General features: G+C 43.5%; 3 protein-coding genes across 10 annotated transcripts in view; 2 read left to right on the plus strand and 1 right to left on the minus strand.

Annotated features, from left to right (window-relative positions):
• LOC121886780 (cartilage matrix protein-like) overlaps positions 1-28,000 on the plus strand; it is a 118,702-nt gene that overhangs the window by 34,747 nt on the left and 55,955 nt on the right. The gene's annotated exons all lie outside the window — the stretch shown is intronic.
• On the minus strand, positions 25-27,998 carry LOC121886777 (SUN domain-containing protein 1-like). Of its 8 annotated transcripts, XM_042397061.1 has the most exons (23): positions 27,685-27,998; positions 26,771-26,989; positions 23,473-23,631; positions 20,320-20,516; positions 20,129-20,155; positions 19,263-19,547; positions 18,401-18,526; positions 16,518-16,670; positions 15,869-15,943; positions 14,943-15,074; positions 11,932-12,007; positions 11,700-11,749; positions 8,817-9,046; positions 8,061-8,345; positions 7,858-7,950; positions 7,166-7,236; positions 5,054-5,198; positions 3,118-3,417; positions 2,947-3,031; positions 2,599-2,714; positions 1,940-2,107; positions 1,764-1,856; positions 25-970 (listed from the first exon to the last, which is right to left on the minus strand). In XM_042397061.1, the coding sequence occupies exons 3-23, from the start codon at positions 23,574-23,576 to the stop codon at positions 857-859; spliced, it is 2,925 nt and encodes a 974-aa protein (XP_042252995.1). In that variant the 5' UTR covers positions 23,577-23,631; positions 26,771-26,989; positions 27,685-27,998; the 3' UTR covers positions 25-856. The 8 variants fall into 8 exon arrangements, with proteins under 8 accessions (XP_042252995.1, XP_042252996.1, XP_042252997.1 ...); XM_042397062.1 differs by lacking the exon at positions 26,771-26,989 and having other exon boundaries at positions 18,401-18,523; XM_042397063.1 differs by lacking the exon at positions 26,771-26,989 and having other exon boundaries at positions 7,166-7,233.
• Positions 27,605-28,000, plus strand: part of heatr1 (HEAT repeat containing 1) — a 29,612-nt gene continuing 29,216 nt past the window's right edge. The window contains exon 1 of the mRNA XM_042397055.1: positions 27,605-27,708. The gene's annotated coding sequence lies outside the window, so the exon portion shown is untranslated. The remainder of the gene's footprint in view (positions 27,709-28,000) is intronic.

Consider the following 28,000-nt stretch of genomic DNA (forward strand, 5'->3'; position numbering starts at 1 on the left):
AAAAAAAAGAGAAAAAAACCAAACTTCAAATTTCACATCTTTATTATGACATCTCAAAATCACATACAAAAAAAGGAAAAAACCCAACAAAAATATATATTACGTAAAAAATGAGGTCTCGACACATTTCACATATATGATACAAACTGATTCATCTTCATTGACCTGACAACAAGAATAAATAAAACTGGAAAAACATCAGTGCAAAGTATTTTCATTTCATTTGAGCAGTAATCTTTGACTTTATGTTTCAAACAGTCTGCCTGATGTGTGTAATCAGAACAGTTCAAACATTTGTTGTCAAAGGTTCATTATCACCACAGAGCACTGAGGTTGTGATCAGAGGCGACTCTGAAAACCCTCCCTGTTGGTGCATTTAAGGACACTCTGACGTCTGCATTGCACTGATGGTCTCTGCTGTTACACAGAATCAAATCCACAAAAACATTAAAAAACGTGTTGCTGTGGACCAGATAATGTGACTTTGATCACTTCTTGCATTAAAAAAGCTCTAATATTAAATGTTGCAGTGTTTCTGAGCACAGCAGACAGATGTGAAAACATTCTGCTCAAAACTGTTTTACTACACTGCAATAATGCAACTAATAAAAGAAAAATGGGATAAAACATTCAAAAAGACCTTTAACACAGCAAATAGAAAACACTGATATAAAATATTAACTATTGACAAAAAAAAAATCATACATCACAAAGCTTTCAGCGTGTCCTTTTTCCACAGGAAAATGACAACACTTACACATCAAGAAGTCTATGGTTCCTCAGGCACAGTTAGCAGCAGTTAGCAGGGAGTGACTGCGTGTCTCTGCTGTCTCCACACTGTTTGTGCAGTAAATAATCAACTTTGCGGCGTCCCGTGCACTCTGAAGCGGTACATGCAAGTGTACTCCTGGTGGCCCCAGTTGGACAACACCTGCACCTCAATGATCTGAAAGGTTTGGTCATTCTCCTCCTGTCGAAGAAGAAAAAACAATAAGCTGAAATCACAGTAAAGGTGTGGTGTCATTGGCGAATCTGCACACTTAGTGTTAATTTAAAAATAGTGAATAGTGAATATAAAGGCTATTGGAAAGTCTAAAGGTTTTAGATTCCAGATTTTTTTATTGGGAAAAAAATAATTTTTGCACAACATTCTTGCACAATTATGAATAATTGCCAACAATACTTTGCCTCACACGGGGCACCATTTTGTTGGGCCTTGCTACAAGTTTGGCTATCAGCAATAATTAATCATTATCAAAGAAAGCCTGGTAGCACCCTGTGGCTCTATCTAACAGGCTCTATTTCTTACTCGGACTGGAATGCAAAACAGTAACAGCCAGGTACAAACTAAATTAATTAATAAAATCAATAGCAGAGGAACAGACACATCCTCATCTCAACACCATCATAAACATGATGATCTTTTTATGAAATATAACATTAACTGCCAGGTAAAAAGAGCAGAGATGTGACTTCACACAACAAAAGTCATTATATTTAGTGTGTCATCTATTAACTTTATTGATCATGAGATGAGATGAATCAGGATCTGGTGGTTTTCCACCTTAGTTAAAGAATCCAGATTTATTTTTTACATCATGGTCAATACTTCATATGTTTTATCAGGTCAGTATCTCTGCATCCTGAACATAAACTGGACTCAAAATCTTTACATTTACCTATTGGGTCTTTAACATTATTTTTCCCACTGGAGGTTCTTTTAAAAGTAGCATATACTGTCATACTCTGCAATGATGACTCACAGTGACAGAGTAGGTCTGTAGAGCTTCTCCATCCTCGTCGTAGGTGTACGTGCCCAGCAGCTTCCCCCTCTCCTGACTCTCTTCATCCAGACCCTAACAAACCCAAACAGAAAACAGGTCAAGTTTTAACAGAAACTTAACATCCAAACTGCATCTCCTGGCAGCATCTCTCTTACGTAGACGTTGAAGTCTCGGGGGGCGCTGTGCAGCGTCCCGCTGGGTGCCAGGCTTTTGGGAATGTGTTCCAGGGAGAAGGCGGTGGGGAGGATCTTCATGGAGAGGCGGATCACCAGGAAGCCTGTGGAGCCTCTGAAAGCCCAGCAGTTTCCTGGATGGACGTCTGGCTGCAGGGAGAGACAAGTGGAGAGTCTGCTGGGCTTCTCTCCTTCTTACATCACTCTTAAATGGTTTAATAACTTTAATGCCTTAAGTTTTCTATAAAGATAAATATTCTGAAACACTATACTGATATTTGTCCAAACTGAGGATGAAATCTAGGATTTATTATGAAAACTATGACAAAACATATTCATTTACTTTACACACAACCAAAATGAGAGAGAAAATAAAAATAAATGACAACTGACAAAATGCCTTACAATTTGTCAATAAATTAAAACTTAATGTTAATGTGAAAGAAAGCTGGATGATGAATTAATTACTTAGTGAAAACTACAAAAATAACATTAAATTGAATAGAAAACATTAAAAAAAAAAAAAAAAAAAAAACACTGACAGAACTCATCTCCAACCAGAGCTCCACTCACTGTCCCTCAGTTTGATGGAAGAAATCGTGTGTGATGGTGAGTTTGATGTCTGACAGCAGGTGTGTTACCTGGATTACAGCTCGAGGAGACTGAGAGAAATACCAGAGAGGAACACCGAACAGACTGAGCAGAGCGGCCTTCGTCTCGTACGTCTCCGAGCAGCGAGTGCTCAGGACGCTGCCCCCTGCAGGTCGACAACAGACAAACACCTGTCAGGTATGAGTAATGGATGCAGGGGGGGGGGGATATAATTTCTACTCATTCAGATGTTTTTTTATTTATTCAGAAATAATTCCACTGATTCAAGCTGAGACACATACAGAGTAGGGAAGTCAAAGTATTGAGGAGGAGAAAAAAAAAGAGCCATCATCTGATTCAAAAACACACAAAGCGCAATGGGAGCGCTTGTTTCTGACCTCCAGACTCCAGAGCGTAGTCCGCCAGGCCAGTTCGGTCCTGAGAAAACAGTCGCAGAGCGTTCTTCACAATCATATGGACTTCCTGAAGAGACAAGTTTAAGTATTATTCACATCCTGAAGTATCCCAGCTGTAAAATAAATATCAGATTACCAGACCAGTTTCCTCACCTCTTGTGTCACGGCGGCCCCAGCAGCCCCAGCGGCGTGCAGGACGGCCTCACTGACCATCTCCTCGCTGCGATGCTGCTGCTGCAGCTGCAGGCTGATGTTCTGCAGGATGCTGAGCTCCAAGGAGGCCAGCGCCGCCTGCAGGTCGGCCCCGCTGACGTACTGCTGCGACAGCCACTGGAGGAGCGACTCCGGGAGGGCGGCGGTGTCACCAGAGGCCCCGCCCCCCACCGTCAGCTGGTTCCCGTAGATCAGAGCCCGAACGTCCTTGCGGACCCGAGAGGAAACCTGCGCTGAAATCTGACACAGAGGAGGAAGGGAGTGGTTGAGATGAAGCTTAAAATTACTGGACAATCTGAATCATCTCGGCAGCAAACAAGTTTCCATCGAAATGTTGCACAAATTCTAATATTTCCAGAAAAATCATCAGAAGAAAATGTGAATGAGTCTTTGTTTCCACCAACTGCTGTGATGTTAATGTTAGGAGTTCATTCATCAAGATAAACAGCTGATGGCGCCAATTATCATCATCATCATTGATGATTATTATTATTTATTATCATCATCATTATCACATTTTATTCATACAGTTCTTTTATAAAAGACACATCACATAAACAACAACAGAGCAGCAGGAAATTTAAAAGTAGAAAATAAATGCAGTATAAGAATAAAAAAATATAATTTAAAAAGTATTGGATTAAAATTGAGTATAAAAGCTGCTTCAAAAATGTCTTTTTAATCACCGACTTTTACACCTCAGCTGAGACAAAAAAACCAAAACGTAACAGCTTAAAGATTCAAGAAAAAGTCCAAACATTAATCATCTCACAACCCCTCAGATTTATCTGCTGACCCTTTGGAGGGGCCCGACCCCTAGGTTGGAATATTTGGTGATATTGCGTTGCGTTTCCGCTCAGGTGTCTTTATATGCAAACTGGAAACACACTTCCTGAGATAAAAGCAAACATCCCTGATTCGACACCTTCAGAAGTAATTTGTACACATTTTCATTTCTTCCTCTTACAGGACTACTCATCTTAATGAGGGATGCAACTAATAATTTTCATTATCGATTAAATTGGATGACTTTTTTCTTGATGAATTGATTTGTTGTTTGGTCCATAAAATGTCAGAAAATGGTGAAAAATGTTGATCATTGTAACTCAAAGCCCAAGATGACCCCTTAAATATCTTATTTTAGTCAAAGATATTCAGTTTACTGTCACAGAGGACTGAAGAAACCAGAAAATATGAACCCTGTTAAAAAGGGGGTTTTCAGGGAGTTTTTCATTAATCGAATTGAGGGTCTGAGGACAGAGATGTTGTGTTGCTGTACAGACTGTAAAGCTCTCTAAGGCTAATTTATCATTTGTGATATTGGGTTAGACAAATAAAATATACTTGACTAGAAAATACACACATCTGAGAATCTAGAACCTGAGAATTTTTACTTTGTTTTCTCCTTTAAAAAGAATGACTAAATTATAAAAGCAGTCGTCAATTAATCAATTAATCGTGGCAGCTCTACTAAGAAGACGTCACAAATCCTGAACTCCCTGTTTTGTTTGGAGAAAGTGAGCTGACTTCACAGATTTTACTTTGAATAGATGCCCTAAAAAAATAATAAAAACAAAAGAAAGAAAGAAGTAGACGTAAAGAAGTTATAAAAAACAAAAAAAAAAACAAAATTACATTAAAAATCTTCAGTGGCAAACCAGCTGTGTGAAATGCAATGAGCTTGTCACCAAATCACTTTGTTTATAGTATTAATTTTTGATAAGCGTTTGCATATTAAACAGGATTTGAAGATATTCTGCACTGTTTGAGCAGCTGCACTCAGCTCTGCTCAACATGTTTTCCTAAAGCTGTGAAGTTCAGGGATCAATAAACGGGATTTTAATCATAAGCCTGTCATAAGAGTCTCTTCACTCACCGTCTGCTGGATTCTGTCGAGTCCTCGGCAGCCGTCCCGACACCCAGACAGACCCTCAACGTCCCGCCTCACGTCCTCCAGAGCCGCCTCCAACCGGGCAACCTCTGCCAGCAAGGCATCATGGGACTGACGGTCCACACCAACACTGGAGGAATTTACAAGACAACCACTGACCTCATTTGTTCATTTGTTCCATTTCCTGTTTTCTCTCTTAACTTGCTGTAGTAAATACAAATAAAACTTATTGCTAGAAATGTAGTTATTCTCAGAATGTTTGTGAATACGGCCGTTCAGCAGCATGACCATACAGAATATCCCAATGATGCAATGTGGACAGTAGGTAGATAATAATATAATAACAGTATAATGTGTTTTCTGCTTTAAAAAAGGGAAACAAACTGTTCTGGTACAAGAATCCAAAGTGAAATTTTGTTTTTGAGCAAGATGTTCGACATGAGATTTGTAGGGTAATCTGCTGTCTAACCTAAGCTTCATTGTGTCAATTAGTTCTTCATTTAGAGCACCAGGTGTGAAACATCTTGTGAAATGCACACATATAGTCTTTTTTTGAGTTAAGAACAAGTTTTAAATCAAAACAGAGGTCTGGAGGAGGCCTGGTTGGTCTACAGTAGGCCTGATGGCATAAAGGATGATATCATCTGCATAAAAACAGACATTACAGTGCTCAGTTGTAAATTAAATGTTATTTACGTACAGAGTAAATAACAGGAGAGCTTTGAGGAGGTCATGTGACCTGACTGCAGCACATCCAGCACAGATCAGGTTAAAAAGACTTTGGAGGATAGTTTCTGACGATGCAGTTTATTAACTTATTTACATTCTTCACTAAATCTGCAGATTTTTACTTGTTAGCCTTGAAGCTGATTTATCAACATTCATTTAAACTTTTCACCAAAATATACAATATCTAATATATATTTGATCAGTCATATGAATTAGAATAACCAGTTTGTTCCACAATAATAAATCCAATTGACGTGAAACTCGTCTGTGCAGTGCAACAGTTAAACTAACGAGTCTCTACTTCGCACATACTGAACAGGTTTTCGGTGTGTTGTTAGATGTTAGATTCCCACCTAAAATTTGAGAATCGTGTTAAAATGGTGAGCAAGGTTGCAGAAGGAAACTTAGATACACTCAGACTCATTAGAGGCTGTTTATCAGTTTATGCTGCAAATAGTTTCATGAACTCGATCTTTTCACATTTATGTTACCGTGTTACGTCTTGGTCAAAACAATCAAGCCTCTTCTGATGATTTAAAGTTCTAGACAGGAAGCTGATCAATGAAATGAATCTTAATCTCTTCTATAAAAGCCTGAATAAGCAGCTCCTCAGGTTCCTCTCTGGGTTTCTGGCTCAGTAACACAAGGTGCATCTACTGGAAAATGTAAGGAGCCCTTTAGTAAATTCTCACTGTAGACAGGCGGCTTTTTCCGTTCAGAAGATCAACATGTGGAACAATTTATAAATGGATCCTGACTGGGATCATTTTAAACTCATAATGAAACAGTGTGTAAAGAGGGATCATGTCATGCTTGTCGTTTTATCTTTGTTTTGTGCTTAGCTTTAATGTATGTATATGTGTTATTGAGTCTTGTGCAGTTTCATATGTATTTCATGGTTGAATGATGTATTTTAAACGCCCATATAGGGTCAGGCATTGCAAATTAGTTTAGGCTATAAATGCTGTTGTATGTGGCATTAGCTCATGCTATACATGTACCTTTACAAACAAATAAATTAATTAATAAGCACATGATATGACAGCTTCTGTTCTGATATCACATTGGTAAAAACACATAATCTCAAACACATTGTGAGCAGTCACATGACCATTATAACATGAGCAGCTGAACCAGCTGCTGTGTGAGAGAAACGATCTAAAAAACAACAGCACATGATGCCGTAAACAGGTTGAAGTCCTCATCACATCTGTAGTTCAGTTCACTTAGCATGAACCAAAGAGGAGCAAAAGAAGATTACAATATTGCCTTTTAGTTATTGTCGGGTTCATGATGATTAACCAGGAAACATTGAACTGACTATAGAGTGAAGAGAGAGGAGGATGAGGAGGAGATGCTGAAGGTTACCTGACAGCAGCTGGAAGTGTTGAAGGTGAAGGTGAGACTGTTGTAGCAGCTTCTTGTCTCCGGTGCACCTGCTGTACAACAACGAAAACTGTGCTGAAATCTACAGAACAAACATTGGAGCTTCTGAAACCGTAGAGACAAAACTATCTGGTGGGAAGTCTAACAGCTGTAGCGGCCAGATTCAGACTACACGATATTTATGTCCGATAGATAGAGTCACATTCTTGCTGTGACTTGGCTGAGAGACGTAACAGACTACATGTTGGTGCCCGACCAATCATAGCTCGCCGTCTTTCATAGCCTGCGTGATGTCATCAGAACCGACTTCCAGAAAAACAATGTAAACCAACAATGGCGTCTGGCGGTGTGTATTATACTGGCTGCACCGACGACATCATTCCTCTTTTGCTTCGGCACGTTTACAGTTCTGCGCTCCTATTGGTCAGCGCCACACCGAGCTTGTTGTGGAAGATGTCGTGCGAGTTGAGAGAAGTTAAAAAAAAAAAAATCCTGACACGCTCGTCTTTTCGTCGGGACGTTGAGAGATTGTCGTCTACTATGATAAAAGCATCACTTGTCGAGCCCAGTGCCGTTTTCGGTTCTGACGCCCTACGTCTGCCGGGTCAGGCTGATATCTTGGAGTCTGAACTTGGCGTTACAGAGCTTTTTTCTGATCGTGCGGATGTGTTTACCTCTGTCTTGGCAGCAAGTGTCTGCAGCTGCAGCTCCAGCTGATCCAGACGAGACGTTTGGCTCTGCTGCTGCACCAAATCCTGCTGTCGGATCTACAGACAAACAGAGACTTTACTGACCATCAGTGAACTCCAAACTGATTGTTGTGTTCTGCTCCAGCTCTCCCCCCTCCTGTGTATCCACATCCTGCCCAGTTTCTGACCTGTTCCCTCTGTCGTCTCTCCTCGTCCAGGCGTCTCCTCAGCTGGGACAGCTGCTGGTCCAGGAGGCCGCTCAGCCACGGCTCTGTGCCCTCGCCGACGCTGCTCTGAACAGAGACGAGCTGCTGCTGCTGCTGCTGCTGGAGGTCTGTGTACATCCGCAGCACCTCCCTGTGTCTCTGCTCCGCCCGCTGCCCTCCAGCCTCCACACGCTCCCACAGCGCCGTCAGACTCTGCTCCAGAAGGACGAGCCGCACAGAGTCATCATCCGCTGCCGCCGACTCTTCCTGTGAAGCAACAAAACTTAATTTACAAAAAAAAACACTGGAGCTGAGTCGATCATGTTTTCAGACCCTGAATATAGAGCTGACCTCTCGACCCCTGAGATCCTCTGGAAGGTCATTCCTCTGTCTAAACTAAAGACTCAAGGTGACGGGGCCTTGTTCGAACCCCTCAGGTGTGGAACGTCTTCTTTTCAGTCAACTTTAAAAACTCAGTATTTTAGACTTGCTTTTTATTTACTTTACTGGTTTTATTATCTTTTGTTGTATTTGATCAAATACAATATTAGGTTCTTTGTTTTGTGCATTTAAATGTCAAGTTTGAGTGTTTTTTTTGTTGTTGTGTTGCAATGAATGTATTTGTGTTGTGCTTTGGAACTGAATTAATGGGAGACATACAGTATATTAATATATTATAAGTATATAAGTGGTATGATTTGAATCCCCCATAAATGTTATGTTATGAAATGTTGGTACCTCCTCTCCTGTGGGTGTTTCAGCCGGTGGAGTTCGACTGTAGAGCGGCCCCACGTGGGTCTGCACCTCCCTCGACTCCTCCATAGCGCCCCCTGCTGATTGGCTCTGTGAGGACATGATGCTGTAGATGGAGGACAGCGCGGGGATGTCAGACACCGCCGTCCTCCAGTCTGTGATGTTGACGGCTGGTAGGACAGACTGTAGACCAGCTGGACCAAACCAACACAGGCCTACAGGAAGGGGGGACATCAGTGTTTTAAATCTGAAACCACAAATTGTCGTCCAATACTGACTTTCCAACTGATATCACATTTAGTCATAGTCTTTTTTTGGGAGGGGGGGGACTGGGGATGTCAGTTTTGGTTCATTTTGCCTTCCATAGACCGACACCCATTCAACGGTAATTTAGATAGTTAGTGGTTCATTTTTAAGGAAAGTTGTGATGTAGCTTTCGTTTGTGAGAGCTGTCCTGGTTAGCTTGACTTTTAGCTCATCCTTCTTCACCTCAAAGTGTTCATGACAGTAGGTCTCGATGGCGTAATGTACCCGGGATCGAGGTATCGAACTAGCTCTTTCAATCCCTCTCCCTCTACCACACTGATTGGCAGCATATCGGTCTCAATCATTGGCACACGAACTGGGTAATGGCCTAATATCAGAGTAACACCCATGTTGTTATTACAGATAGACTGTAGGATTAGCATGCTACGCTAACAGTCCGTCAGCTGTGTGACTTTATATGACGTCTTTCAGAGCACAAAAACACCATAAATACACCTGTCACCTGTCCAGCACGGTGCTGTTAAACCCGAGACGCCATTAAGCTCCTGTCAGTGTTGGAGCCTCCATGTGATCTAAGTAAGGTGTAAGTAACGTGAAGTAACGTGTTCAGTACCAAACCTATGCCGTGTCTCAAAATCACATACTTCTGTACGTACACTTAACATTTTGAGTGCGTAAGTGCGTTCGCACTGAGATGTATGGAAAAACGCAGTGCACTGTGAGAACCTGGATGGTGCACTCGAAACGGTCAAAAAGTTGAGTGTGGAACTATGGACCCTTCTCGCCCTCAATGGTCGCCATCAAATGTAAGTTATACATGTGTTGTCGGATATAAGCCATCAGTATGTTTTTTGGGTTAATTTAGCAGTCTGTAATTATTTGGTAGCGCGAACGATAACGTGAACGATAACGCGAATGCTAACGCTAGCTAATGCTAATTTGCGATCGTCATTTCCGGTAAGTGCACAACGGCTGTGTTTGATTTGAGACAACACTACCCTGTAGAAATTTGCGCACTACGCCAGTAAGTACATAGTGTACACAGTGTACTACATGAAAGTGTGCTAACAGAAGTATGTCATTTGAGACGCAGCTCTAGTATGCAAATTAACCTATAGACTGACATGCGTAACCTCTCAAATTTTCTCAGTGGTTAACTGATTAACGGTTAACCGTCGACATCCCTCGGGGGGACCCTGTTGTTTTGCCTCTGCGTTGGCACCATCACTGCGTCAACACACTGCCCCCATTCAAATGCATAAGAAGTTTTTTCACGCAGAGCTAATGTCGGTCTAAAAACGGCCTTTTTGTTCCAAAAATGTGTAGCTGTTCTTGTTGACAAAATTGCCACCAGAAGGATTTTGTTCCAGGACCAGACGTGGTTCTGAGACGTCTCGTCATTGTTTTGGCTGTAGGTCCATGTGTATCTTCCAAGCGGCAACCTCCAGGGCTGAAAAATGAAGCCAATGCGGAAGTGCCAAAAACTGCAGTTCCTTGAACGGCCACTTGAGGCTCAAAAAGTGAGTCAATCCCCATAGACCCCCATGTTAAAATGTCCAACTTTACAGCAGAAATAAACATGTTTACAGCCTGGTACAAACAACGGTTTTGGTCTCTGTAGCTAATTTCCTCTTTCATGACAACTGTACGGGGGGTGAATTTTTTTTATAACTCACATGTTTACATTTTATTAAGCCGTAAAGTTCTGCATAATGAAGGACATGGCTGCTTTGAGTGACAGGTCCGCCAGCCGCTAGGTGGCTTGTTTCAGCCATTCGGCCCCGCCTCTTTGCCTGTTTTTGATTGGCTGTGAGTTAGGCAGAGTCACGCACTGCCAAGATGGCGACGGCTGGAGCGGCTCGCTTTGAGCTTCAAAACCGCTCTTCAGAAACCAACGGGTGACGTCACGGTAACCACGTCCATATTTTTATACAGTCTATGGTATCTTCCAGAAGATTGTTGTGTGTAAGTACATTGAAAGCCACTAGAAACCAGAGTCAAATCCCTCGTATGACTAAACATACTTGACCAATAAAGCTGATTCTGATTCTATTCTCACAACATCTAAGACCAAATTTCCACCAAAATACAACCGTCTTTGCGCTGCCTCATTTAAATGACACTTGCCCCAGTGTGCACCTCTCCTCCCACTGTTACCAATCAGCGTCCTGTGAAGATTCTCATGTCATCTCATGAATCCAGCTGCCTCACAAGGTAAAACAGTGATTGACAGATGGTTCATCCAATCACCTGCCAAGTATTTTTTGAATCTGTCCGCCCTTTTCCAAACCAAGGACAAGTTTTCACATGGTTCTGTGTAACAAACCATCTGGCCTGTCAGGTTACTCCCACTGTGCACCTTGTGCTAAATTGTCAGGCGGACAAAGATAATTTAACATTTCATCTGTCTGGTGAACAGTCTGCTGATGGAGACGTTTAAATTAGAAATAAAGTCATGAAATGTAAACTTAAATAAAGGAATTAAACATTCTGGCCTAACGGGTGATTTCAATCAAAACTCCCATGAAACAGACCTTATAGACTTTTTGCAGTTAACATTAAAGTAAGTTTAAACACGAAACAACGTGTGCAGGAACTCACTGAACAGGAGCAGCAGAGGAAGGAGAACCAGGAAGAGTCTGAGAGGAAACCTGCAGGAAAAAAGCAACAACATGTCCGACTTTAACAGCAACTACTTCATCCAGAGTTTGGAATAACTGAGTGGAAACATGGCTGCAACTTTTCCTTCTCCAAATTTAAACATTTTCAGGTTTGTTTGTGTGTCTTGGATTCCCTCGATTAAGCAGGAACAAATAAAACAAAACAAACTTGCCGAGTCAGGAGGAAGCTGGTGGTCATGTGACGCCATCGTCTGCTGAGCCGCCTGAACACTTCCCCCGCCGTCTTACCTACACACACACACACACACACACACACACACACAGAGACAAGCAAAGGATCAGCAGCCTGTTAAAGGATCAGATGGTTCATTGAAGCCTTTCAGCAGCAGAGCAGGAGGCTGCAGGACAACAAGCGAAGAGAAGGAAAGATTATTCGTTAGTTCAAGAGAAACGTTACAGAGTTGGACTACAGCTAAGCGGAGCAGCGCGGACGAATCCGACAGACAGAAAATAAAACCACAAAATGCACAATGTCACAATAATTATCATGATATTAACGACAAGTGACAGCACAAAGAAGGTGTTGGCGTCTCTGCAGTGAGAATAATGCTCCTGTGTTTGTATCGGGACGTTTTATCACATGATTTAGGAACGTCAAGACGTCTCCGCGTTTTCGGTAAAGTCTCCCACCTAACATGCTGCTAAATGATGATCACGTTTACAACATTATCTCGGTCTGTCTCAACATGATCTTCGCAGGAGGAACCCTTCATGTTTTTGTCTTTAAGACATCAGTTTACTTTCAAGGTTGTGTTTTATTTATTCAGAACAAAGCGAAGCCAGGAAACACACAGCGAGAGCAGAAAACGTTTAAATCTGGAAAAAGTGAAAGTTTTATTTTGTTAAGTATATGAAATGTCTCAATGTGTATGTAGTTTCTTCATGTTTCGTAGTTTTAGTCTGTGCTCGTTCTGAATATGTCCTGGGCTCTTTTGACAGAGAGATTTTGATCTTAAATCCGTTTGATCGGAGGACTGAATCATTTCAAACACGAGACCTGAGAATCAGATCGATCAGAGTCCTTTATGTTTACAGCAGTAGAAGATTTGCGACGTTGATTTGAATATGAAAGTGGAGAACGTGACTCCTGATCCTCTAGAGAGAAGACGTCTCACTCTGTTGGGAGTTCTCTGAACTACAAAAGACCGACTCTGATTGTACGGTGGCGTTACAGAGCGGAGCTTCTTCCCTCAACAAATGATCTTTGGTCGAGTCGCAGACGGACGAGTTTCGTTTCGTCACCGAGTTCCTCACAGGATGAAGGTTGATTAATGAAAGCTGATGGGGAGCTGCTGCCCAACATGTTTGTCCTTTTAAACAAAGCTGAAAGTGACGCGTGAGAAGCTGCTGGATGAATGTTTTCTACTCTGATGCCGCTCTGTAGAACACAGCAGAGGGAGGAAAAGATCCACATTTTATAGGATTTATTGTAGCCGATAGATAAACATGATAGCAGTCCTCAGGATCGGCTCTGGAAATCTTTTGACACACTTTATCATTCAAGCGAATGTCCAAACTTTTGATCGGTGCTGTATATGAAATGCTGTGATATAAAGAGACTTTAATCAATAATACTGAATCACTGCCCGGCTCTTGTGCATCTTGTGCTCATTTACATGTTTCAGTGCCGAATGCGAAGAGACAAAGACAAAGACAAGAAGAACAGCAGGTGACGACATCAATACCCCAAATCCAACATGGAGCTCCGACAGACAAACATGCTGCATCTCAGAAGAAGAAGAAGAAAAGCAGAAGAATCAATCAATCAATAAACAAACACGGTGACACGACGTTAACCTGCAGAGCGTCCGGCGCTCCGAGAAGCAGGAAGTATTTTCCTGGTCAGAGGCCAGACGGCCGAAGCTGCACTGTGAGTCAGCTGGAGGAGACACGACACTGAGGAAGCAAAGACACGTCAGACTGATCTTAAAAGATTCAATGAATATGACTGAAAATAGTTGTTAAACATGAAATTCAATGATAACTGAAGTGTGTTGCTAGTGTGGTAGCTTCATCTGGTCTGTGGAGGCGGTGACGGGCTTTCTGACATGTTTTACGACCAACTTATCAAACTGGTCAAAGAAGGATGGGAAACCAGTAGGACAATAAAAAGGTTGATTTATGGCAGGTCACTCGACACTTTTGATAAGTGTTGTTCAACAGAAAAAGTGTCGCTGGACTCTTTCCTTTCAGGTCACCTGGAAGAATTTTGTTAAGTGATTGGAAACAGTGATTGTGTGAGTGGGTAGGCGTTACTAACGTCGCCATGGAGATCGCAGTTTTCAATCCGCGCCGACTCCGACCGGCCAATCAGCGTCTCTGAGGAGCCGAGAGGACAAACCGCCTTCACTGACTGACAGCAGACGTTTACTGAACATAAAGAGTTTTGCACGTCGGCTCGGCGGGAGGAAACTCACAGTGTTTGTTAGTGATTCGTTGATTTTAATTTCCCGCCTGCCGCAGCGAGTGAGAGGAAGAGAGACAGACGGTTAATAAGATCTAAACACATATAGGAGCAGGATATGTGTGTGATTCAAACCGCTGTCTGTGCAGATTACTCTCTAGATTAGTCTCTGGTTACCATGGAGACGACTGAATATCTCTCACTGAAGCATAGATTGAAAACGGTGCATGACTCTTTCATTTCTGTCGAGCAACACTTGTCAAAAGTGTCTTAAGGCAAAACATTTATGAATGATTAAAGTCACATTTTTGTCTCCTGATGAAATAATTAATCTAATTAAAGCGACCTGGATAAACTGCTGGACTAAAGTGAGTCTTAAAACAACAGTCAGGTGTCCATATGAACAGTGAGAGAAGTCATATTAGCTTCAGATAAACTTTGAAATGACTGTGTGACAAACCGTCTCCCATCACTTCCATTGTAAGGTCATTATGAACATGGTCAGTATGAACAGGAGGAATGATTACAGCAAGAAAAACAGCTTTAATGTTCATTTGGGCTCCTGACTGTTGGTTTAAAACACACTGGAAAATTGTGAACTCGTCCTTTAATTAATGAGAAATGACTTATTTAAGTCTCTTTCCTCCATCCAGAGACGATAAAACTGCTTCCGAGTCAAACTTCGTATATTTAAAATTGCTGCTAAATCTGCAAAAATTTTTTTTTTTTTGAGGGTCAAAGTGAACTTTGTTGTTTAACCTGTAAAAACAGTGGCGCTCCACGTCAGCCCCAACAAACAGGAAGCCACTGATGATGATGACCACCACGAAGACGAAGATGAGGAGACGTTATCCGTCTCTGAGCCTCGTCGTTTCTCTTTACAGTCGTCACCTGTTGGTTTCAGCAGTGCAGGAGTTTGTTTAACTGACGGACACATTAAAAAATGAATCCATGAAGACATGAGGAAACACTCTGCAGCGAGTCAACAATATGTTTATTTATTTATTTATCATGTGATTGTTTTCATGCCGTTTCGTTCATCTTGAGTTTTCTGAGCGTAACTTCGATGTCACTCACCTCGGAGTCTTAAAAGTCGTGAGTTTATAAAACATCAGGGTGAACGTGGAGTCAGTTTATACGCAGCAAACATCTGGAACAAACATCTGTCTGCTGCCTTTTATTAAATAACATGTTTAGATGATTACACATGTTCCTGTTTTTCATCTCTTTAATGTGAAGCAGTTTGAGCTGCATTTTGTATGAAAGGTACAAATTATTATTATTATTATTATTATTATTATTATTATTATTATATCTCAAACAACAGCTATAATATTTATTCTCCTGTTTAAGCTGTTTTAACATATTCTTCATACGTCTGATGTGTCTTTTATATCTTGTCTCGGTGCCTTTTTGCTCTTTGAGATGCAAAATCTTCACTTTTTCTCTGTGAGTTCCAGCTGTGCAGACTTCAGAAGGACTCTGCTGTTATTCTGTCTCTTAGCTCACTGATTGGTTCCTACTCAAGACGATATATATACAGCTGCTGACTGTAGTTTTTAAACTATTTTCATCATGTTTTTAATAGTTCCTGGACAACGACGGAGGTCTGTGGCTTGTTAGCGGATCGGTTCATTGTTGTTTTATTTTAAAAAACTGCATCATCAAGCAAGTTAATAACTCACACAGAGATCCGTCGGGATGACGCTCCCTCTGCTTCCACTCCTTCAGGTTCATGTCTCCGCAGTGACCGAAACCAGCTGCAACAGAGAGGAGACACAGTGAGGAGGACAAACACTTCACCACGTCCACGTCCACGTCCTCTGAGCCGAGGACCAACACAGGGAGAGAGCGAGGGGGGGGGGAGAGAGAGAGAGAGAGAGAGGGACGGAGGGAGATTTGCATTTTGCCAAGGAAACAGCCAAAGCACATTTGTTTAGGAAGGAAAGGCAGCAGGTGAGGAGTCATAAATAAATCAACAAAAACAAGATCAAACCTTGTGAAAAGTGACTTAAACTCAGGGTGGAGTTCTTAATTATGAGCCGATCACATCACATGCGTCACCATCAGATCTACATCTGGAGAGTTTAGTAATTAGATTATTGCAGAGGAAGAAAAGTTCAGGAGATCCTGACGTTTGGAGAAAGACAACTGGAAGAACAAATAAATGATAAATGAGGAAGCTACAGTGATGTGATCATCTGGCTTCAGTGGTAACACACACGTTTTCTTCAGCAGGACTAATAGTGATGAGCTTTGACACCAGTGTCTGTTAGGAGGAAAAGTGAACAGGTTCATTCCTCCACCTGCTATAAAACACACAGACTCTTCTACCTGCGTGTCTGTTTTCAGTCTGTGTGTTGACCTCTGTGACCTTCGAAGCGAGCCCCCGACACACCCGCCGGGTGTGTGTCATCACGGAGGCGCAGCGGGCCGCGGCTCTCCTGACGCACAGCAGAGAGGAGTCCAACCACAGCTGCAGCACATCTGGAAGAACCGAACCACACCGGTCAAACTGTGAATCAGCATCAAACCCCAGAGACACCTCAGAGTGAGACTTCAGGTCCAGTTTGACTCGCTGAAGAAGAGGAAGGTGATTTAAATACTTGTGAGCAGAGCCACAGAGAGCTTAAAGAGGACACTTATTCTGCACATTTCCAGCTTTATATTTATATTCTGGGGCTCTACTGGAATAAAAACTCCTTATTTATCTTCTACTGGTCCTTTATGCAGCCCCTCAGTTCAGCCTCTGTCTGAAACAGGCTGTTTTAGCTCCTGTCTCTTTAAGCTCCTGATGAGCCCACTCTGTTCTGATTGGTCAGCTTTCAGGAAGCTTCCTCCGGCTCCGCAGGCTACGTAAACAAACTATAGTAGCAGGATTTCACTTCTTCTTCTCCTTCTTTACTCCAAATATCAACAAATCCTCAAAATATGAGAGTGAACAACACATGGAAACACCTTAGCAACCACCTTAGCAACCAGGGATGAAGAACAGATGGCTGTTTATGAGCGTGCGTGACGAGTTGACGTCAGCTCAGAGCAGGTTGAAGCCCTGACTTTTGACTTGCAGGCAGCATTTCTACACACATTCACCTGAATTTTTTTTGACCTTTGACCGTGTTTAACATCCGACATCAGAACAGAAAACCAGAAGCGGCAGAATACGTCCCCTTTAAAAAAGGTGAAGAACCAGAACCTGCATGTGAGACGAGACACAGCTGGGCAGGAAATTCACTTCACGCTGTCTGATATTAAATTTAAGCTACAGTCGTTACTTTGAGACCTGTTTCAATCCAAACGTCATAAAAAAGATGTTTTAATGGAAACATCTTTCCTCTAGACGTTCAGACGTTCAGAGCAGAGTTACGCTAGAAATATTATTATACTTTTTCCAAACAGCCACAGTTGAAGGCAGTGAAAAGACCTTCATCATGGGGAGGAGGGGAGGGGGGGGGGATAACGGTGCATATTTTATCCTGGAAAACATTCATTGCACTCAATATTGTTTGTTAAAGTTTAACTTTCTAATTAGTCTGAAGTCTCTCCGTCGTCCAGGTCGCAGTAGAGCCGGATTTACTTCTAAATTTGCAGTTGTAGGTTTGTTTATTACTTTAATTAAACTAACACGCTTCTTTTTACACGTCCTTTCACTTTATTCTAATTTCCTGGAAATGTTCTGAATAATTTGCAGGTATACAAGTTAATTTTTAGCAATTTGGTACAAATTATATGACAAAAAAAGAATAAAGAGTTTAGTTGGTTTAGTTGGTAAGTTTCCAGTGTTTATATCAGCATATATATGGAACATATTTCCTGAATGCTACCACATTACATAACAGTTACACAGCAGCTACTGCAAGGAAATGATTGAAAAAAAACAACTAATTCACTAATATATGGTTTCTATAGTTCACACTGAAAACTAAGTAGTTTTTAATCAAATGTATTAAGAACTGTATAAAACTGCGTATGAGCCCAAATATAACGGACACAAACTAAACCAACTTCTGTTTTTTCTCATTAGTAGCAACAAACAAACGTCCTAAAAATTAACCATTAAAAATCTCCAAACCACGTTAAAACACTCCAGGACGTCAATATAGGATAAAGGGACGTGTACAGTAAACCTCTGACGCCTGAGCTGAAGTTTTATTATCGACTTCCTGCTGAGCGGCGGTCGGTCGGGGCTGACGGAGGTGAGAGAGCAGCTCTGCTACCTGTCACATCCTGAGGTTTCTGCAGCAGCAGCTGGTGATAAAGCAGAGTTAACAGCCAAACTAAACAAGCCGCCGACCGCCTGCTGACATTCACACCTGCGTCCCACACGGACACCAGAACACCTGCTGGGAAAAAAAACAACAACAACAACAACAACAACAACAGGTACGTTACAGACAAACACTCGTCTCCTCAGCTGTTTTGATCCTGACTTTACAATAATCAGCTTCTGACTGCAGTCCGACAGTGAAGTTCTCCTTTATCTGTCAAATAACAGACTGTAGCACATGTTTAAATGGGGTTTTATGATCATTCTGTCTGCTGAGGCGTCACAGAAGACTGTGAGAAAGTCAACATATGAACAACTGATGGGAGTTATGATTTACAATATCTGGGTACAAGCAACAAGTTAGCTGCATGTTTTAAATTCATTTTACCAACAACAAAATTCAAGACGATTATTTCTCTCTATTGCTCCAAATTTCAGACTCTTTCTGGTCTTTTTCTGCTCCCAAAGTGACTTTTTGTTTGTTTCTGTCTGAGCTCTGACTGTCTGCTGCAGGACTCAACACACACACACACACACACACACAGTTAGCATCAGCAGCTAGCAGTAAGAACCTGAGAGCAGAAAGTCTGAGACTGACACAAAACGTTAATAACTTGTCAAAGAAAAGTTTCATATGAAGCGTTTCTGACAAACAGACCCTGATGAGGTCATGTGAGATGTGCTGATGCAACATTAAACCTGCTGATCTGATGCTTGTTTGTGCTCTTTAATGAGCTTCTAACACGCTTTAAGATCACATCCTGTCATCAGCTGGAACACATCCTGGACGCTGATCCTCCCGTCTGTCTCACCTGTCCGGCTCTTGCGGATCCGGTCTCGGCCGTAGACGGTGGAGGTGTCTGGGTCTCGGGGCTCCGGGCGTCCTGGACCCATCGAGGAGGAGGAGGAGGTGGAGGTGGAGGTGTATTTGGAGGAGGAGGAGGTGAACGCGGTGGCGGGCTCCTTCCTGTCTGACTCGCAGTCTCTGCAGTAAACTCTGCTGTGCGTCTGGACCGGCTGTTTGGGACAGCGGCCGTCGCAGCCAATCAGAGTGCTGTTCGCCAGGACGGAGCTCGGCTCGGCGATGACGGTGCTTTCTGTAACGGAGACATGAGAGCGGCGCTGAAACCGTCGCTCCACCGACAGGAAATAAGAAGAGAGAGAATTTATACTTGAACATTTCAAAATGATTCTTTAAGTGTTTTTTAATCCTGTGATTTAATGTTTTTAAAGGTGCACTACGCAGGATTTGTCGGTTGCTGTTTGTAAACAAAGTCGGCCCCTCCTCCTCCCCGGCTCAACGAGTGAGAGAGAGAGAGAGAGAGCAGCGGTGGTCGAGTGAGATAGAGAGTGAATGAAGAGAGCGAGCTGCACTGGTGAGAACAAAGTGGATCAGAGGAATAAAACATTATTTTCTAAAAGCAGAAACAAACAAACAAACCAACAACTGAACGCAACCCGGTGGGAAGATGCTTCATCCCGTCTGCTGTGGCCTCTCTGCTCTGCTCTGCTCTGCTCTGTGTGTGTGTGTGTGTGAGACAGTATTATGTGCTGTTATATTTATGTTGATGGTTTGAGTCTGTGTGCTCGTGTTTGTCAGTTTTCCTGGTGAATCATGTGAAGGTCGTTTTATCACTGTGGTAAGAAATGATTTTTAACGGGACGAGTATGAACTGACCTTTGGGATCAACATCCTGGTCCAGACCTGTAACACCAGAGGAGGAAGATCATCGTCAGTGTTAATCAGTGAAAACTCGATTCTAACCAGAAGAAGAAGAAACATTTCTGTCCTGAAAGCTTGAACAGATTTATAAACGACAGCATCGTCTGATCTCCGACCGGAGAGTTAACAGAGCGGCGTCGTCGTACCCCAGAAGGTGTTGACCAGCGTGGTCTCCTGGACGGAGGACTCGTCCAGCAGGGAGGAGAGCAGCGAGGCGTCCGAGGCCACGCTGTGGAGGCTGCTGTTGAGGAGCGACGGACCGGCGGCTTTACGAGGAGTCTGACCGAGGAGAGACTCGGAGCAGGAGACCGAGAGCTGCTGAGAACGACGAGACTTCAACGACCTGGAGGAGAGAGAGGAGGAGGAGGAGATGATGATGGAGGGAGGAGGAGGAGGAGGAGGAGGAGATGATGGAGGGAGGAGGAGGAGGAGATGATGGAGGGAGGAGGAGGAGATGATGGAGGGAGGAGGAGGAGGAGGAGGAGGAGGAGATGATGATGGAGGGAGGAGGAGGAGATGATGGAGGGAGGAGGAGGAAGAGATGATGGAGGGGGGAGGAGGAGGAGATGATGGAGGGAGGAGGAGATGATGATGGAGGGAGGAGGAGGAGGAGGAGATGATGATGGAGGGAGGAGGAGGAGGAGGAGATGATGGAGGGGGGAGGAGGAGGAGGAGATGATGGAGGGAGGAGGAGGAGATGATGGAGGGAGGAGGAGGAGGAGGAGGAGATGATGATGGAGGGAGGAGGAGGAGATGATGGAGGGAGGAGGAGGAGGAGGAGATGATGATGATGGAGGGAGGAGGAGGAGATGATGATGGAGGGAGGAGGAGGAAGAGGAGATGATGATGGAGGGAGGAGGAGGAGGAGATGATGGATGGAGGAGGAGGAGATGATGATGATGGAGGGAGGAGGAAGAGGAGATGATGGATGGAGGAGGAGGAAGAGGAGATGATGGATGGAGGAGGAGGAGATGATGGAGGGAGGAGGAGGAGATGATGGAGGGAGGAGGAGGAGGAGGAGATGATGATGGAGGAGGAGGAGATGATGATGGAGGGAGGAGGAGGAGGAGGAGGAGATGATGATGGAGGGAGGAGGAGGAGATGATGGAGGGAGGAGGAGGAGGAGGAGGAGATGATGATGGAGGGAGGAGGAGATGATGATGGAGGGAGGAGGAGGAGGAGGAGATGATGATGGAGGGAGGAGGAGATGATGATGGAGGGAGGAGGAGGAGGAGGAGATGATGATGGAGGGAGGAGGAGGAGGAGGAGATGATGATGGAGGGAGGAGGAGATGATGGATGGAGGAGGAGGAGGAGATGATGGATGGAGGAGGAGGAGGAGATGATGATGGAGGGAGGAGGAGGAGATGATGATGGAGGGAGGAGGAGGAAGAGGAGATGATGATGGAGGGAGGAGGAGGAGATGATGATGGAGGGAGGAGGAGGAGGAGGAGGAGGAGATGATGATGGAGGGAGGAGGAGGAGGAGGAGGAGGAGGAGATGATGATGGAGGGAGGAGGAGGAAGAGATGATGGAGGGGGGAGGAGGAGGAGGAGATGATGGAGGGAGGAGGAGATGATGATGGAGGGAGGAGGAGGAGGAGGAGATGATGATGGAGGGAGGAGGAGGAGGAGGAGATGATGGAGGGGGGAGGAGGAGGAGGAGATGATGGAGGGAGGAGGAGGAGATGATGGAGGGAGGAGGAGGAGGAGGAGGAGATGATGATGGAGGGAGGAGGAGGAGATGATGGAGGGAGGAGGAGGAGGAGGAGATGATGATGATGGAGGGAGGAGGAGGAGATGATGATGGAGGGAGGAGGAGGAAGAGGAGATGATGATGGAGGGAGGAGGAGGAGGAGATGATGGATGGAGGAGGAGGAGATGATGATGATGGAGGGAGGAGGAAGAGGAGATGATGGATGGAGGAGGAGGAAGAGGAGATGATGGATGGAGGAGGAGGAGATGATGGAGGGAGGAGGAGGAGATGATGGAGGGAGGAGGAGGAGGAGGAGATGATGATGGAGGAGGAGGAGATGATGATGGAGGGAGGAGGAGGAGGAGGAGGAGATGATGATGGAGGGAGGAGGAGGAGATGATGGAGGGAGGAGGAGGAGGAGGAGATGATGATGGAGGGAGGAGGAGATGATGATGGAGGGAGGAGGAGGAGGAGGAGATGATGATGGAGGGAGGAGGAGATGATGATGGAGGGAGGAGGAGGAGGAGGAGATGATGATGGAGGGAGGAGGAGGAGGAGGAGATGATGATGGAGGGAGGAGGAGATGATGGATGGAGGAGGAGGAGATGATGGATGGAGGAGGAGGAGGAGATGATGATGGAGGGAGGAGGAGGAGATGATGATGGAGGGAGGAGGAGGAGATGATGATGGAGGGAGGAGGAGGAAGAGGAGATGATGATGGAGGGAGGAGGAGGAAGAGGAGATGATGATGGAGGGAGGAGGAGGAGATGATGATGGAGGGAGGAGGAGGAGGAGGAGGAGGAGATGATGATGGAGGGAGGAGGAGGAGGAGGAGGAGATGATGATGGAGGGAGGAGGAGGAGGAGGAGGAGATGATGATGGAGGGAGGAGGAGGAGGAGATGATGATGGAGGGAGGAGGAGGAGGAGGAGGAGATGATGATGGATGGAGGGAGGAGGAGGAGATGATGATGATGGAGGGAGGAGGAGGAGATGATGATGATGGAGGGAGGAGGAGGAGGAGATGATGATGCAGGGAGGAGGAGGAGATGATGATGGAGGGAGGAGGAGGAGATGATGATGGAGGGAGGAGGAGATGATGATGGATGGAGGGAGGAGGAGATGATGATGGAGGGAGGAGGAGGAAGAGGAGATGATGATGGAGGGAGGAGGAGGAGATGATGATGGATGGAGGGAGGAGGAGGAGATGATGATGATGGAGGGAGGAGGAGGAGATGGAGGGAGGAGGAGGAGATGATGATGGAGGGAGGAGGAGGAGGAGATGATGGAGGGAGGAGGAGATAATGATGGAGGGAGGAGGAGATAATGATGGAGGGAGGAGGAGATAATGATGGAGGGAGGAGGAGAGGATGATGGAGGGAGGAGGAGAGGATGATGGAGGGAGGAGGAGGAGGAGGAGATGATGATGATGGAGGGAGGAGGAGAAGTAAGAAAAGACGGAGAAGAAGGGAAACAAGGAGAAGAGGGGGTTGACAAGGAGGTGAAGAAGGAGAAGATGGAGGAGAAGAAGACAGACCAGGAGTAAGAAGGAGAAGGAGGAGTTGAGATCAGTTCTCCAGAGTGAACCAGGTGATCAGCTGACTCACCTGCTGCTCCTCCAGCTGCTTCCTCCCACACTGAAGGAGGCGCTGCAGTGCGGCAGACTGCGATCCAGCAGCCCGTCATCCAACCGCAGGCTGCGTCTGGACATGATCCCCGTCTGCTGCTCCTTCTCCCCGTCCGACACCGACGACCAGTAACTGGAGCTGGAGGAGGAAGAGGAGGAGGAGGAGGAGGAGGAGGGGGAGGAAGAGGAGGAGGAAGAGGAATCATTACATATAACTGTTTATTCTGTTCTGCTGTGAGAAAATATCAAACATCAGCTCAACAAAAATATCATTGATTAAGATCCAGAGACCAGAGCATGAAACGATAAAACATTGTTTATCTTTGATCTCAGGACACAAAGATGTTGATGTTACGCTTCAGTAAGACGCTATTTAAAAAAACTCATATTCTGAACATTTCCAGTCAGCTCTATATTTATATTCTGAGGTTCTACTAGAATAAAAACTCCTTATTTATCTTCTACTGGTCCTTTATGCAGCCCCTCAGTTCAGCCTCTGTCTGAAACAGGCCGTTTTAGTTCCTGTCTCTTTAAGGCCCCGCCTCCTGATGAGCCCACTCTGTTCTGATTGGTCAGCTTCAGGAAGCTTCCTCCGGCTCCGCAGGCTACGTAAACAAACTATAGTAGCAGGATTTCACTTCTTTTTCTCCTTCTTTACTCCAAATGTCGAGTGTTCTGAATTTATTATTTAAGTTAAGTTAAGCGTATCGATAAAGAACCGATAAGGAGTATTGATTAAATCCTAACGATTCCATCCCGTTAAAACTGGAACACAATTAGTTTGTAGCTTATAAACTTTATTTTAATGATATTTTATATATTTTCAACATATAACGGCTTCTACAGGATCTTCAGGAGGGTTTTCGTGACAAAATTTCATTATCGATTAATCTGCCAGTTATTTTATTGACTAATCAATAAATCATTTTGACCATAAAATGTCTGTTGTAATATCGTCAAGCTTTTGTTCAAAACCCCAAAACATTGAGTTTAATATCACGTTTGACACAGAAAAGTTTCAAATTCTCATGTTTAAGAAGCTGCAACGACTGAATATTTGACATTTAGGTTTAATAAATTACTAACATGATTATCAGAATAGTTGCTGATTAACTTCCTGTCATTCCACTAATCAATTAATCGACTAATGGTTGCAGCTCTGGTTATCAGAGAGCAGCATTATCAAAACACACAGAACTGAAAGTTAACTGGAACTTTAACTCTCTGCTGCTTTCATCAACGTATTTCTGATTATTTGCAGCTCTGATCAGAAGAAAAATGAGTCTGTATTGATGATGATTTGGTGCTGATATATTGATCAGTCAGAGGCTCAGAAACAGCAGCAGATACTCTGCAGCTCAGTCTGATTACAGCTAAACAAAATCCCTGCAACCTTATCAGACAGTGACAACCTGACCTACATACTTACACACACACACACACACACACACACACACACACACACACAGAGCAGTAACACCACAGAAGAAGAAGAAGAAGTGTAAAGGTGAGGATACACACAGGTCCGTCCAGCCCCAGCTCTGCAGATCCACGTCCTCGTCACAGACGCTCATTCTAGGTAACAGAGCCGCCGTCGCCACGGACACACATCACACACACACACACACACACACACACACACACACACACGAGGACACACAGAGTCGTGTGGCAGCAGCGTGGTTCAAGTTCACCTTAAACCTGCTTAGACTGCTGTGAGCAGCACTTCCTGTTGGAGCTGTAGGTCAATGAGCTGCTTATGCTCCTCCCACTAACACACATACACTAAACACACACACACACGCTAACACACACACACACACACTAACACACACACACACACTAAACACACACACACTAACATACTAACACACACACACACACTAAACACACACACACACATACTAACACACACACACACACACACACACAAACTAAACACACTAACACACACACACATACTAACACTAACACACACACACACATACTAACACTAACACACACACACACACACACACAAACTAAACACACAAACATACTAACACACACACTAAACACACACACACTAAACACACACACACTAAACACACACACACACACAAACATATAACACACACACACACACAAACATACTAACACACACACACACAAACTAAACACACAAACACACACACACACACACACACAAACACACTAACACACACACACACACAAACATACTAACACACACACACACACACAAACTAAATACACAAACACACACACACACACACACACACACTAACACACACACACACAAATACAACAATATAAAAATACTCCATTACATGTAAAAGTCCTGCATGAAAAATCTACTACAGTAAAAGTACATAAGTATTATGAGCTTGATGTAGTTAAAGTATTGCAGTAAAAGTACATAAGTATTATGAGCTTGATGTAGTTAAAGTATTGCAGTAAAAGTACATAAGTATTATGAGCTTGATGTAGTTAAAGTATTGCAGTAAAAGTAGTGGTTTGGTCCCTCTGACTGATATATTATTATATATGACATCATTAGATTATTAATAGTGAAGCATCAGTGTTAGAGCAGCATGTTACTGTTGTAGCTGCTGGAGGTGGAGCTAGTTTACACTACTTTATATACAGTTAGCTAGTTTAGTTCAGTGGTTCCCAACCTAGGGGTCGGGCCCCTCCAAAGGGTCAGCAGATAAACCTGAGGGGTGGTGAGATGATTAATGGGAGAGGAAAGAAGAAAAAACAAAGTTCTGATACACAAATCTGTTTTCAGTTTTTGGTCTTTTTCTCTAATCTTTGATTTTTGCTGAAATATTGGATCATTTGAACATTTATTGAAATGAAAGCATGTGAGAAGTTTTAGAGGGAAAAATCACTATTTGGTTGGAGCTGTTAACAACTCATAGACATGTGAAATGTGACCCCGACTACACACTGCTTTTTGTAAGACGTCAAAAGCCAAAAAGGTTGGAAACCACTGGTTTCATCTTTAACAATGTGTTGTATTTTAAAAGCTTGTTATATTATCCATTGTGTCAAATCTTCATCTGAAAAGTAACTAAAGCTGTCAAATAAATGTAGTGGAGTAGAAAGTACAATATTTCCCTCTGAGATGTAGAAAGTAGCATCACATGGAAATACTCAAGTAAAGTACCTCAAAACTGTACTTGAGTAAATGTACTCAGTTACTCTCCATCACTGTCTGCAGGTTCAACTAAACACAGAAATCAGACTTCAGTCTGTCACAGAAAACACAAACTTACCAGCAGCTGCAGGTGAGCAGGTTTTACGGATCACTGTGCTGCTGTGGAGGTGAAACTGAACCTCACTCTCCCTCTCAGTCTGAGCAGCCTCAGTAAGCCTCTCTGGATTACCCAGCAGCCTCCACTGTGAGCCAATTATGAGCTTCTGCAGAGCTGCCAGTCAGCGCTGCAGTGCTCCGTGTTCACCTGCTGATGGCGCCATCAGCTCATATTTACTGACTGATGAGGAGGCAAAAAACCATCAACTGTGTCTCAATTCCATATGACGGCTGCAGCTTACTACTATTATCATTATCAATGAATCGTTTAGTCCATGAAATAAGAAAAAAAGTGTAAAAAGTGACATTTACTATTTCTTAGAGGCCTGCTCACAGGAGGAAACATTAATATAAGTTGTGGGTGTCTGCCAAACGGCTCTAGAAATATCTTGTAAAACACAATATAATGCTGAGTCAGTGGTCCTTTAACACAGAATCATAGATGAAGAGAGACGGAGGAAACAAACTGACAGCTGTTGCCATTTTCATTGTTATATTATTGTAATATTATTTTACATATTGTAAACCCAACTATTTACTCCTTTGCTTTTTTGTTGTCTTTCAGTATATTATTGTCTAAAATACATAAATTGCGTTATTATTCGTTTTAAATACATGAAATCAAAACATTATTTTGACCTGCACGGAAAACAAACTCACCCACGTGTCATTTTAATTACACAGTTAAAGGGCCTGTCAGCTTTCAGCCAATCAGCATGGAGCTCTGGGAGATGACGTCTCGAATGACCAATGAAATGTCGCGATGGGCGGGGTCCCGCGAAAAACGAACGGTCGATTTGTTAACGTTAGCTTTAGCTCTCAAACCGCAAACAAGATAAAAAATATATCTCAAAAACACAGATTTTAACTACTTACCAACAGCGGAGCTACAACCAGCAGGTGAGTCGTCCACAGCGGAGTTTACAGGTGAAACAACCGCCGGTTAGCTGCTGTTAGCTACACACGTTAGTTCTTAATGCTGAGGAACGGTAACGTTAGTTTCCAGTCTGTTTTTCCAATTTAAAAACACCGGAACGATAAAAACATAAACGTGTTAGTCACAACTGTTCTCAACAAGTACAAACATCTTCTAAATGTCGCCTGACAAACTTAACAACAGTCAGAAAGTAAAGATGCAGCTGCCGGTCGCTCCGTGATTAAATAGATCTGTTCGGGGTTTTATAGCGGCGGA

Source organism: Thunnus maccoyii, chromosome 20 (assembly GCF_910596095.1).
Source record: "Thunnus maccoyii chromosome 20, fThuMac1.1, whole genome shotgun sequence".
Classification (NCBI taxonomy): Eukaryota; Metazoa; Chordata; class Actinopteri; order Scombriformes; family Scombridae; genus Thunnus; species Thunnus maccoyii.